We start from the raw sequence: 14,636 nt of genomic DNA on the forward strand, positions 1-14,636 counted from the left end.
GGCAAAGTTTTGTGTGCCCGCCACAAATGTCTACACCATCACAGACAGCTCCAGTCAGCAGGAGGCAACGTTTCCGTCAGATGGTGACAGACTACATGTCTTGCCCTGTCAGTGTACTCCTAGACGGCTCTTCCCCCTTCAAGTTTTGGGTCTCTAAGCTGGATACATGGCCAGAGCTTAGCCAGTGTGCATTGGAGGTGCTGGCTTGCCCTGCTGCCAGTGTATTATCGGAGCGCGTCTTTAGTGCCGCAGGTGGTGTACTAACAGACCGTCGCACGCGACTATCCTCCAATAACATTGACCGGCTTACTTTTCTGAAAATGAACAAGGCCTGGATCTCGCCAGAATTTGCCAGTCCTCTTCCAGAATAAATAATTGGTTGGCAACAGTATCCAGGTCTCCTGTTGTGTTCATGTTTCTACCACCTGAACTGTAATCCCTGGGCTTCAACACAGCCAGTTGTTACTCATAAGTGCCGTTCGCACAGAGAAAAACACTAGCTCCTGTGTAAGTGGGGTTCAGTAACGCCTGCTGCTCCCCTGCTGTGTGGACAGCAATATCTCCTGCTGCCTCCACATACAAAATATATCCTATTCCCAACTTGCTCCAAGTAGGCCTCAGCCTTCTCCATGATTGATCCTGGGCTCCAACATCACCAGTTGTTGCTCGGAAGTGCCGTCCGCACAGAGAAAAACACTAGCTCCTTTGTTAGTGGGGTTCAGTAACGCCAGCTGCTCCCCTGCTGTATGGACGGCAATATCTCCTGCTGCCTCCACATATAAAATATATCCTATTCCCAACTTGATCCAAGCAGGCCTCAGCCTGCTCAATGATTGATCCTGGGCTCCAACATCGCCAGTTGTTGCTCGAAAGTGCCGTCCGCACAGAGAAAAACACTAGCTCCTGTGTTAGTGGGGATCAGTAACGCCTGCTGCTCCCCTGCTGTGTGGACGGCAATATCTCCTGCTGCCTCCACATACAAAATATATCCTATTCCCAACCTGCTCCAAGTAGGCCTCAGCCTACTCCATGATTGATCCCGGGCTCCAACATTGCCAGTTGTTGCTCGGAAGTGCCGTCCGCACAGAGAAAAACACTAGCTCCTGTGTTAGTGGGGTTCAGTAACGCCTGCTGCTCCCCTGCTGTGTGGACGGCAATATCTCCTGCTGCCTCCACATTCACACTACTACTGATTTCAAACTTGCTCCGACTAGGCCTCTGGCTCCACTCTGTCTCTAGTATTTCCCCAGGCCTCCAACACTGCCAGTTGCTGCTCAGAAGTGGCGTCTGCACATTCAACACTTGTTCCTGTGTTAGTGGGGTTCAGTAATGTCAGCTGATCCCCCGATGTGAGACATTGCCGGACACACATCAGGGGAGCAGCTGACGTTACTGAACCTCACTAACACAGGAACAAGTGTTGAATGTGCAGACGCCACTTCTGAGCAGCAACTGGCGGTGTTGGAGGCCTGGGGAAATACTAGAGACAGAGTGGAGCCAGAGGCCTAGTTGGATCACGTTTAAAATCAGTAGTAGTCTACAACAGATATTAAACTAGATGATTTTAGGCCTCAGCCTACACCATGATTCACCCTGGGCTCCAACATCGCCAGTTGTTGCTCGGAAGTGCCGTGTACACAGAGAAAAACACATGCTCCAGTCTTAGTGGGGTTCAGTAACGCCAGCTGCTCCCCTGCTGTGTGGATGGCAAAGTCTCCTGCTCCCTCCAAAATCACACTACCTCAGCTTTTCAACTTGCTCCAAGTAGGCCTGAGCCAGCTCCATGATTGACCCTGGGCTTCAACACAGCCAGTTGTTGCTCAGAAGTGCCGTGTACACAGAGAATCACACATGCTCCAGTGTTAGTGGGGTGCAGTAACGCCAGCTGCTCCCCTGCTGTGTGGATGGCAAAGTCTCCTGCTCCCTCCAAAACCATACTACCTCAGCTTTTCAACTTGCTCCAAGTAGGCCTGAGCCTGCTCCATGATTCACCCTGGGCTTCAACACAGCCAGTTGTTGCTCAGAAGTGCCGTGTACACAGAGAAAAACACATGCTCCAGTGTTAGTGGGGTGCAGTAACGCCAGCTGCTCTCCTGCTGTGTGGACAGCAAAGTCTCCTGCTCCCTCCAAAATCACACTATCTCAGCTTTTCAGCTTGTTCCAAGTAGGCCTCAGCCTGCTCCATGATTCACCCTGGGCTTCAACACAGCCAGTTGTTGCTCAGAAGTGCCGTGTACACAGAGAAAAACACATGCTCCAGTGTTAGTGGGGTGCAGTAACGCCAGCTGCTCCCCTGCTGTGTGGATGGCAAAGTCTCTTGCTCCCTCCAAAATCACGCTACCTCAGCTCTTCAACTTGCTCCAAGTAGGCCTGAGCCTGCTCCATGATTCACCCTGGGCTTCAACACAGCCAGTTGTTGCTCAGAAGTGCCGTGTACACAGAGAAAAACACATGCTCCAGTGTTAGTAGGTTGCAGTAACGCCAGCTGCTCCCCTGCTGTGTGGACGACAAAGTCTCCTGCTCCCTCCAAAATCACGCTACTACTGATTTTTAACCGTGCTCCAACTAGGCCTCTGGCTCTAGTGTCTTTAGTATTTACCCTGGCCTCCAACACCGCCAGTTGCTGCTCAAAAGTGCGGTCTGCACAATCAACACTTGTTCCTGTGCTACTGGTGCTCAGTAACGTCAGTTGATCCCCTGATGTGTGTCCGGCAATGTCTCCTGCTCTGTCCACATTCCCACTACGAGTAGTGGGAATGTGGACAGAGCAGAAGACATTGCCGGACACGCATCAGGGGATCAACTGACGTTACAGAACCCCAGTAACACAGGAACAAGTGTTGATTGTGCAGACCCCACTTTTGAGCAGCAACTGGCGGTGTTGGAGGCCAGGGTAAATACTAGAGACACTGGAGCCAGAGGTCTAATTGGAGCATGGTTAAAATCAGTAGTAGTCAACAACACATATTCAACTTGATGAAATTAGGCATCAGCCTACACCCTGATTGACCCTGGACTCCAACATCGTCAGTTGCTGCTCAGAAGTGTCTTTTGCACGGGTACTTCCTCCTGCCCATCCTGGTTCCAGCACGCCTGCTGTTTCCGGGTAGTATCAACATCACTTTGCCACCAAAACTTTGTCCGGTCGTGTTGCAGTCGGGTTAGCCGAGTCTATGGTGCCTCCAGTTTAGGTGCTTCCTATGTGGGCTGCGGGTTCTGGTAATAAAGGCTGGTTCCGTAGTGCCAATAGGACAAGCACCCCCTGTAGGACTGTGTGTTTCGGTAACTGCGGCCGGCTCGCAGCCTTGCAATGTTGTTTTTCAGGGGTAGTTTCTGCTACCCCTCCGGGTTCCCGCACCGTCAGCTGGTTCTCGGCAGTGCCTTTGGCTGAGGTGCCTCCTTCTCGGTATCTGAGTTCCAGCAATGTCTGCTGTTCCTTGGTAGTCCTTTCTAGCACAGGTACCTCCTGCTTAGTAACCGGGTTCCAGCACCATCAGCTGGTCCTCAGTAGTGCCATTGACTCTTGTTCCTTCTGCTGCCCCTCCGGGTTCCAGCACCGTCAGCTGGTTCTCGGTAGTGCCTTTGGATGAGGTGCCTCCTTCTCGGTATCCGAGTTCCAGCAACGTCTGCTGGTCCTTGGTAGTGCTTTCTAGCACAGGTACCTCCTGCTTAGTAACTGGGTTCCAGCACCGTCAGCTGGTCCTCAGTAGTGCCACTGGCTCTTGCTCCTTCTGCTGCCCCTCCGGGTTCCAGCACCGTCAGCTGGTTCTCGGCAGTGAATTGGCACGGGTACTCCCTTCTGCCCAACCTGGTTCCTGCACGCCTGCTGTTTCCGGGTAGTGTCAACGTCACTTTGCCACCAAAACGTTGTCCAGTCGTTTTGCAGTCAGGTTAGCCGAGTCTATGGTGCCTGCAATTTAGATGCTTCCTATGTGGGCTGCGGGTTCTGGTAATAAAGGCTGGTTCTGTAGTGCCAATAGGACAAGCACCCCCTGTAGGACTGAGTGTTTCGGTAACTGCGGCCGGCTCGCGGCCATGCAACGTTGTTTTTCAGGGGTAGTTTCTGCTACCCCTCCGGGTTCCCTCACCGTCAGCTGGTTCTCGGCAGTGCCTTTGGCTGAGGTGCCTCCTGTGACGGCCGTCTGCGAATCTGGGCTGCAGTGGGGACAGCACCCCGAGTAACCCCGAGACCCTTAACCCCTATACAGGGATCTGGAATTGTAGCAAGGCCCAGGAGGTAGCTGTCTAGATTAGCAGTGGACCAGAGCAGGACGGCCACCAAGGGGTCAAAACTAAAACCCGTAATCAAGGTCAGGATGCAGGAGTCTGAGACCAGGGCGCCGCAGAGGCACAAAATCAGCAGACAGAGGGAGAGTCAAAAGTCCAGGCCAGGGTCAGTAAAACCAGGAGGGCAGCGAGGTACAGAATCAGCAGGCAGAAGGAGAGTCAGGAATCCAAGCAAAGGTCAGCATCAAAAAGTCGGAAGAGAGGCGGAGGTACAAAAACGGCAGGCAATAGAATGGTCAAGAATCCAGGCTGAGGTCAGAGTATACACTATAGAAATTCACACAGTAACACGCAGGGGAACCAAGAATATATCCGGCGGCTTGCAAGACCAGTCCCCAGGTATTTGAGGGATCAGGTCCTCCCTCACAGGTTCCCGGCCCGATGATGTAACCAGGACCGCCCCCGGACCAGGCCAGATGGACATGCAGTAAGCCCTACATGACTGACAGAGGGGCGGAGCCTGCGCCCACCAGATGCCTGTGCAGGAGCCCCCTCTCTGCCACCACCCTCACCCTGGAGCGAACCACGGCGCCTCCCAGTGGCTGAGGCAGGAATAGCCGTCCCCGAGTCCGACGGCGATGTGACGGTCCGGCGCCCCCGAGTGGCCGAGACCGGAACTGCAGGCCCTGAGTCTGGCAGTGACGTCCGGCGCCTCCTAGTGGCAGACGCTGGAACAGCAGGCCCCGAGTCCGACGGCGACGTGACGGTCCGGCGCCCCGAGTGGCCGAGACCGGAACTGCAGGCCCTGAGTCTGGCAGTGACGTCCGGCGCCTCCTAGTGGCCGACGCCGGAACAGCAGGCCCTGAGTCTGGCTGCGACGTGACACCTCCTTCTCGGTATCCGAGTTCGAGCAACGTCTGCTGGTCCTTGGTAGTGCTTTCTAGCAGAGGTACCTCCTGCTTAGTAACCGGGTTCCAGCACCGTCAGCTGGTCCTCAGTAGTGCCATTGGCTCTTGTTCCTTCTGCTGCCCCTCCGGGTTACAGCACCGTCAGCTGGTTCTTGGTAGTGCCTTTGGCTGAGGTGCCTCCTCGGTATTCGAGTTCCAGCAACGTCTACTGGTCCTTGGTAGTGCTTTCTAGCACAGGTACCTCCTGCTTAGTAACCGGGTTCCAGCACCGTCTAGCTGGTCCTCGGTAGTACCATTGGCTTTTGTTCCTTCTGCTGCCCATCCGGGTTCCAGCACCATCAGCTGGTCCTCACTAGTTCCATTTGCTCTTGTTCCTTCTGCTACCCATCCGGGTTCCAGCACCGTCAGCTGGTTCTCGGCAGTGCCTTTGGCTGAGGTGCCTCCTTCTCGGTATCTGAGTTCCCGCAACATCTGCTGGTCCTTGGTAGTGCTTTCTAGCACAGGTACCTCCTGCTTAGTAACCGGGTTCCAGCACCGTCAGCTGGTCCACGGTTGTGCCATTGGCTCTTGTTCCTTCTGCTGCCCCTCCGGTTTCCAGCACCGTCAGCTGGTTCTCGGCAGTTCCTCAGCCTTCTTGTACCTTCTGCAACTTTTCCAAGTTCAAGCTTGTGGAAATGTTTTTTGGTTCTCACTCTGGATCTCCCTGACGATGACAATAAAGACGACGACCCTGAAGACCACACCGAAGACCAAAAAGATGACCCTGAAGAAGATGACCAAGAGGACAAAGAACATGAAGACAACCACCAAGATGCAGAACAACAAGAGACAGAAGACCAAGAAGCAGAAGAACAAAAATCAGAAGAACCAAAAGCAGAAGAACATTAAGCATAAGACTAAAAATCAGAGCAAAAGATATTATCTAAATTATAAGCAGAAGAAGACTAAGCAGTGTATGGTGGTGAGTCCTTTCCTCCTCGTGGTGCCCCTGGAAAATGCCTGCTGCTGCAGGCCAAACTGAACGCGGATAAATCCTGTTGTACATCTTTTGTGACAGGCAGAACGGAAGGTGTAATCTTCAAACTTTTATAGATAACAACTACAGGAATGCCTGTCACAAATAACAATATGATGAAGAAGAAGAATAGGAAGAAGATGAAGAAGTAGAATATGAAGAAGAATAATAGTTGAATAAGAAGAATATGAAGAATGTAAAAGAAAAGAATAATAGGAAGAAGGTGAAGAAGAAGAAGATGAATAAGGTGAAGAAGAAGTTGATGAAAAAGATGCTGCTGCTGCTGAGTATGATGGAGAAAGTGTGGGAGAAGTAAAAAAGAAGGTGAAGAGCATGGAAGTACTGAAACATACATATCTGACAAAATATAAAAAAGGTTAACATAGTTAATATCTTTGTAACTCCGAATGTCTTTAAAAAAAAATGTATTCCTGCTATTCCATTTGATTGGGCTAAACCTCTATGCCTTTACTGTCTCCTCCACCTCCCCCAATACATTCTACATTACTCTTAGTTGTTTTTCTTCATGTAGAATTAAATTACAAGGAAAGAAAGGGTTGTTTTTAATTCCGATATTTCTGTCCCATTGACTTGAATGGGGCTTCCGGTATCGGAATCGGCGATACCCGATACTTTTTTGGTATCGGTCCGATCCAATCCGATCCGATATTTCACGATATCGGATGGTATCGCTCAACACTAGTCATGTCATGAAAGAAGTGAAGTATTTTTCATTGTACTATACCTATATTTCTGTGCCATATCAGAGCATTATGAATTGTGGTATGTGTTAAAAGGGCGCACTGACACTCTTTGGCCCAGGGCACACGAAAACCTGGCGCCAGCCCTACCCCCCACAACTTTAGCCAACTAACCCCCAGTTTTCAATGCATAACTATTATTATGAAGTAAATTAAGGTTGCCAAGCTTAAGTAATGAGAATTGATGTCGTTGGCATTGAAACGGGCACTGTGGGGGTGTTTACTGTCCTCCACTCCCTGCCGACTTTGCTTCCCCATTGACTTGCATTGGGTTTCCCTTTTCCCTATAGTCGGCCGATTTCGTTCGACTCGACTTTTTAGAAAGTCGGGTTTCATGAAACCCGACTCGACCCGAAAAAAGGAAAAGTCGCTCATCTCTAGTCTCTAGAAGAAAAATTGTTTTTGGCTTGCAAGGCTATCGCCATGAGATGGATGGATAGAAGACCCCACGGGGATTTCACACTGGGTCAATATGCTAAATTCTGCAGCTTCCTATGAGTGTGTGGTATATAAATATATCTCTCAAAACTCACAGTTCATCGCCATCATAATTTAGATTGCAGGATTTCAGTCATCTGTCACTGAGAAACAAAAGTTTTACACATTCAGCACCTTGACTTTGTCTTTATTAGTTTTTTTATGTTTTTTTAATATTGCATTTTATGGTAGATAATGTGTTTCCTGCCTCTGCCCAATTTTTATTATGGATATTGAAAATGTATAGTACCGATTTACTGTATATCCTCAAATTGTGGGTAAAATTGATTGTACGTGACTGTTACATCAGTTTTTATTTTATGTTCAATTCGTTTTTATTACTCCATATTGAAAACACAAATAACACTACAGTCAATCAAATATATTATGATCAATTAAGTCATGCCGGAATCAGTTTATCTAATATATAAAGCTCAAAGTGTGTATGTATGTGTGTATGTATGTATGTGTGTGTGTATGTGTGTATGTCCGGGATAGGCATCCGCACCGTCGCAGCTACAGCCACAAAATTTGGCACAGTCACACGACTGGACCCTGAGAGCGTCCTAAGCTATGTTGTGAGGCGAAATTTTAACCCCGCGCGTTCCAATTCACCAATCAATTTTGCCCCCGTCTACATACTGGGGAAAAAGTGTGTGCGCGTCAAGCCCCGCCCCTCATTATGATGTCATAGTGCCCCTATTTGCATACTGGGGAAGCAGTGTGTGCATATCAAGCCCCGCCCCTCATTATGATGTCACAATGGTTGCCATGGCGACGCTGATGTCATCATAGGTTGCAAGCCCTGCCGCCGCTCATTATGATGTCATAATGGTTGACTATGGGATGGAGGATATGTATGACGGGTATATGGGCTCGGGACTATGGTATGGCGGATGTGTATGACGGGTATATGGGCACTGGACTATGGGATGGAGGATATGTATGACGTGTATATGGGCACGGGACTATGGGATGGAGGATATGTATGACGGGTATATGGGCACGGGACTATGGGATGGAGGCTATGTATGATGGGTATATGGGCACGGGACTATGGGATGGAGGATATGTATGACGGGTATATGGGCACGGGACTATGGGATGGAGGATATGTATGACGGGTATATGGGCACGGGACTATGGTATGGAGGATATGCATGATGGGTATATGGGCACGGGACTATGGTATGGAGGATATGTATGACGGGTATATGGGCACGGGACTATGGGATGGAGGATATGTATGATGGGTATATGGGCACGGGACTGTGGGATGGAGGATATGTATGACGAGTATATGGGCACGGGACTATGGGATGGAGGATATGTATGATGAGTATATGGGCACGGGACTATGGGATGGAGGCTATGTATGATGGGTATATGGGCACGGGACTATGGGATGGAGGATGTGTGATGGGTATATGGGCACTCGACTATGGGATGGAGGATGGGTATATGGGCACTCGACTATGGGATGGAGGATATGTATGATGGGTATATGGGCATGGGACTATGGGATGGAGAATATGTATGATGGGTATATGGGCATGGGACTATTGGATGGAGGATGGGTATATGGGCACTCGACTATGGGATGGAGGATATGTATGATGGGTACATGGGCACGGGCCTATGGGATCGTGGATGTGTGTTGGGTATATGGGCACGGGACTATGGGATAGAGGATGTATGATGGGTATATGGGTACGGGACTATGGGATGGAGGATATGTATATGGTCACGGGACTATGGGATGGAGAATATGTATGATGGGTATATGGGCATGGGACTATTGGATGGAGGATGGGTATATGGGAACTCGACTATGGGATGGAGGATATGTATGTTGGGTATATGGGCACGGGCCTATGGGATCGTGGATATGCATGATGGGTATATGGGCACGGGATTATGGGATGGAGGATAATTATAATTTTCTATAACTAACCACAGTTAGTTACTATGCCCGGGCACCGCCGGGCTCTTCAGCTAGTATTTTATAATGACCAACATTGCTGTCTAGTTTTGCTTGAGGTATGAGGTACTATTTCTGGACAGTGGTAATGAAACACATTCTCTTTAGTGCCATACATAGCCACGATACGGCCCAGATGCCGAAGACTGGGTCTGATATGGGTCAGTAAAGAAGACAAGGATGTAGAAGAAAGTTAGATTTGTCATACAATGTTACAGACATCTCTATACATCAATTTTCTTTGATTTTTGCAAATTTACATCCTCAACTCATTTGTACTCCATTTACTACAGATATCTTGGTCCCATCCACAGCGGTCTTAAGGGTCTAGTTTTCAGCCTTCGGTGCTTGTCGAGGCACAAGGTTGAGTAGAACAGGTTTTGTTGTCTTCAGGTGTCCTCGGGTATCAATTTCCAGAGGGATCTGTAAAATTAGATTTAACAGATTAAGACTTGTATAAACATGTTCTAATTATTAATTCTTAGAGATGGTGCAAATTGTTTCACGGGTTCTGACCTGGCCCTCGAACCAGTAATCTGCAGCCGTCAAATGTGAGCTCTGCAAATCATCTATCACCTGAGGTATCCACAGCTCCTCTTTTGATTAGTCAGCTTGTTACAAAGTCACATGTGCATCATCAGGGCCTCCATCAGGGCATTACTTCTCTTACTGCTGTATGGGGCCTGGTGAGCAGCAGTACAAAGGGGACCCTCCTCTTATGCTTTTGCTCACTGGGCCCCATCGTGCGCTTAAGTGTTGTGCACTGCAGTGCACACATTGGCAGTGGGGCCTGGGAGCATTCTTGGAGCTGTGCACGGCCGTCTAACCTTCAGCTCCCTCCACCTTTTCTGGACTTATGGTCAGGTGATGGCACGTATGCGATGACGTCATCACGTACACACAGACATGTACAAGGAACCAGAAGCAGAGCTGTGCCTTCACGGGATCGTTTGTGAGGTAAGTATGAAAAACGTTTTTGTTTTTTTTTGTAAAATGAATTAAATGGGCGAGGATAGGGGGAGGGGGACTGCACATGATGAAGTGTGTTGGTTGTGGTACGAGGGACTGGAAATGGTGAAGTGAGGGGGATGGGGGACTGCAAATGATGAAGTGAGGTGGACTGCAAATGATAAGTAAGGGGGATGGGGACTGCAAATCATGAAGTGTGTATGGGGGACTGCAAATTATGAAGTGAGATGGGATGGGGACTGCAAATCATGAAGTGGGGGGGATGGGGGACTGCAAATGATGAAGTGAAGGGGTATGGGGGACTGCAAATGATGAAGTGATGGTGGGTGGGGGACTGCAAATCATGAAGTGAGGGGGATGGAGGACTGCAAATCATGAAGTGAGGGGGGATGGGGGACTGCAAATGATGAAGTGAGGGGGGAATGGGGGACTGCGAATGATGAAGTGAGGGGAGAACGGGGGACTGCAAATGATGAATTGAGTGTGAGGGACGAGGACAGCAATTTAATTTAGGTGGGAGTGGGGAGAGCAAATGATTAATTGAGGGTGGGGAGAGCAAATAATGATGAATTTTGATGGTGGGAGAGTAAATGATGTATTAAATGTGGGGGAGAGCAGTTAATAATAAATAGAGGGTGGGAGAGAGAGATGACATGACAATGAATTGGGGCGGAAGGGGCATGTAAATATAATGAATGCTTTCTGGCTGATGTTTTGGTCACTTTTGAATGTTGGTTGTGCTTTCACACTCGTGGTAGCATGAGACGGACTCTACAACCCACAGAAGTGGCTCAGGTAGTGCAGCAGATGGCATATCAATGCGAGCTGTTGCAAGAAGGTTTGCTGTGTCTGTCAGCGTAGTGTCCATAGGCTGGAGGCACTACCAGGAGACTGGCCAGTACACCAGGAAATGTGGAGGGGGCCATAGGAGGGCAACAACCCAGCAGCCGGACCATTACCTCCGCCTTTGTGCAAGGAGGAACAGTAGGAGCACTGCCAGAGCCCTGCAAAATGACCTCCAGCAGGCCACAAATGTGCATATGTCTGCACAAACGGTTAGAAACCGACTCCATAAGGTTGGTCTGAGTGCCCGACGTCCACAGATGGGGGTTGTGCCCCCTCCCTGCGTGCTTCCCTGAGACACTCGGAACAGCGTGATGCGATCGCGCTGTTCCAAGGGCCTCCTCCCTGCAAGCCCCTGGATCCATAATGGCTGCGGGGGCCTTCGGGATCCTGCAGGGAGGCGGCTTTATCAGTGCCTGATGAAAGCAGGCGCTGAGAAAGCCTGCAGCAGTGCCTGTCAGATCGCTGATCTGATACTGCACTGCAAAGTGTCAGATCAGCGATCTGACACTTTATTATATTGTCCCACACAGGGACAATATAATAAAGTAAAAACAAAACAAAAAAAAATGTGTAAAAATAATTACTAAAAAATTCCCAAATAAATAAAAAAAATATTCCCTAATAAACAATTTTTTTTTGTAACTAAAAAAAAACAAAACAATAAAAGTACACATATTTAGTACCACCGCGACCCGCCCTATAAAACTGTCCAACTAGTTAACCCCTTTAGTGAACCCCTTAAAAAAAAAATAAGCAAAAAACAATGCTTTATCATCACACTGCCGAACAAAAAGTTTCATAACACGCGATCAAAAAGACGTATGTAAATAACCATGGTACCGCTGAAAACATCATCTTGTCCCGCAAAAAACGAGCCACCAAACAGCATAATCTTTGAACAAATAAAAAAGTTATAGCTTACAGAATAAAGCGATGCAAAAATAATTATTGTTTATATAAAATTGTTTTTATTGCATAAAAGCGCCAAAACATAAGAACATGATATAAATGAGGTATCGCTGTAATCGCACTGACCCAAAGAATAAAACGGCTTTATCAATTTTACCACACGCAGAACGGTGTAAACATCCTCCCCAAAACAAATTCATGAAATGCTGGTTTTTGTTAATTCTGCGTCCCAAAAATAGGAATAAAAAGCGATAAAAAAAGTCACGTGCCCGAAAATGGTACCAATAAAAACGTCAACTCGTCCCGCAAAAAATAAGACCTCACATGACTCTGTGGGTCAAAATACGGAAAAATTATAGCTCTCAAAATGTGGTGATGCAAAAACTATTTTTTCAACAAAAAGCGTCTTTTAGCGTGTGACAGCTGCCAAATATAAAAACCCACCATAAATAGTAAATCAAACCCTCCGTTATCAACCCCTTAGTTAGGGAAAAGTAATACAATTTAAAAAATGTATTTATTTCCATTTTTCCATTAGGGTTAGGGCTAAAGTTAGGGTTAAGGCTAGGATTAGGGCTAGGGTTAGGGCTAGGGCTGAGATTAGGGTTAGGGATGTGTTGGGGTTAAGGTTGGAGTTAGAATAGGGGGGTTTCCACTCTTGGCACATCAGGGGCTCTCCAAACGCAACATGGCGTCTGATCTCAATTCCAGCCAATTCTGCGTTGAAAAAGTCAAACGGCGCTCCTTCCCTTCTGAGATTTGCCATGCACCTAAACAGTGGTTCACCCCCATATATCAGGTATCAACGTACTCAGGACAAATTGCACAATAACTTTTATGGTCCAATTTCTCCTGTTACTCTTGGTAAAATAAAAAATTGGACCTGAATTAATTTTTTTTGTGAAAAAAAGTTAAATGTTCATTTTTTGTAAACATTCAAAAAATTCCTGTGAAGCACCTGAAGGGTTAATAAACTTCTTGAATGTGGTTTTGAGCACCTTGTGGGGTGCAGTTTTTAGAATGGTGTCACTTTTGGGTATTTTCTATCATATATAGACCCCTCAAAGTGACTTCAAATGTGATATGGTCCCTAAAAAAAATGGTGTTGTAAAAATGAGAAATCGCTGGTCAACTTTTAACCCTTATAACTTCCTAACAAAAAAAAATTTGGTTCCAAAATTGTGCTGATGTAAAGTAAATATGTGGGAAATGTTACTTATTAAGTTTTTTGTGTGTCATATCTCTGTGATTTAAGGGCATAAAACACAAAGTTGGAAAATTGGAAAACTTTCAAAATTTTCGCCAAATTTTCATTTTTTTCACAAATAAACGCAAGTTATATGAATGAAATTTTAAGATTAACATGAGGTACAATATGTCACGAGAAAACAGTGTCAGAATCACCAGGATCCATGGAAGTGTTCCAGAGCTATTACCTCATAAAGGGACAGAGGCCAGAATTGTAAAAATTGTTCCGGTCATTAACGTGCAAACTACCCTTGGGGGTAAAGGGGTTAAAATCATACTTTGCTTGATGAAATCCATCTTGTGGTTATTGTTTAATCTATATTTTCAGTTCTGAGTTAATGACATGCTCTGCTCCGGGGTGGCCTATGAAGGGTCTTCATGTGGTGCTCTGATTAGGTATTCACCAGTATGGCTTCTGACAGGTCACTGATCCTTCATTGACCTGCCCCCTAGTTTACATAATGAATATTATACAGTACTTATGTTGAAAAAAATTCCCCTTCTTCAGACAGTCGTTGGCCGGTGGCTGCCCTGCAGCCTGATCACACGTGTAATGTGCAGTTAATTATTCTTTATTATGGTATACATTAATTCATTAAAAAAACAGTAAATTCGCGCCAAGGACGTCTGCATAGTAGCAGCTATCGCAGATTCAATAACTGCTATTGCGCAAATGGCGCCATCTTGCTAGAGAAAAAAAATCCTCCTCCAAAATGGCGCCACCTGCACAGTAACAGCTATCAAATCGCTGATAGCTGCTACTGCGCAGGTACCAGAAGCGCCATCTTGGAGGAGTACTTTTATTTTCTAGTAAGATGGTGCCACCGGCTCAGTAGCAGGTATTGGATCACCGATAGCTGCTTATGTGCAGGCACTGGTGGTGCCAACTTGGAGGGGAATTTTTTTTCTTTAGCAAGATGTGCAGCAGCAGCTATCGGATCACCAGTAGCTGCTACCGCGCAGACGTGGACGGCTCCATTTCCAAACCGATTTTTGTTCATGAATTAATGTATACCATAAAAAATTATTACCATATATACTCGTGTATAAGCCGACCCGTGTATAAGCCGACCCCCCTAATTTTGTCACAAAAAACTGGGAAAACTTATTGACTCGCGAATAAGCCTAGGGTGCACAGTGAGTGGCCCCAGTTATGCTGAACAGTGAGTGGCCCCAGATAATTCTACACAGTGAGTATCCCCAGAAAATGCTGCACAGTGAGTGGCCCCAGTTATGCTGCACAGTGAGAGGCCCCAGATAATGCTGCACAGTGAGTGGCTCCAGATAATGCTGCA

At 47.4% G+C, this 14,636-nt stretch overlaps 1 protein-coding gene across 1 annotated transcript in view; it reads right to left on the reverse strand.

Annotated features, from left to right (window-relative positions):
• Nucleotides 1-7,519: 7,519 nt before the first annotated feature.
• LOC141092168 (cytochrome P450 3A29-like) overlaps nucleotides 7,520-14,636 on the reverse strand; it is a 107,833-nt gene continuing 100,716 nt past the window's right edge. Inside the window, exon 13 of the mRNA XM_073578140.1 lies at nucleotides 7,520-9,792. Coding sequence (XP_073434241.1) covers nucleotides 9,697-9,792 — 96 coding nt within the window. The 3' untranslated portion in view covers nucleotides 7,520-9,696. The remainder of the gene's footprint in view (nucleotides 9,793-14,636) is intronic.

Source organism: Dendrobates tinctorius, unplaced genomic scaffold (assembly GCF_039654945.1).
Source record: "Dendrobates tinctorius isolate UK_male_01 unplaced genomic scaffold, ASM3965494v1 ptg000008l, whole genome shotgun sequence".
NCBI lineage: Eukaryota > Metazoa > Chordata > Amphibia > Anura > Dendrobatidae > Dendrobates > Dendrobates tinctorius.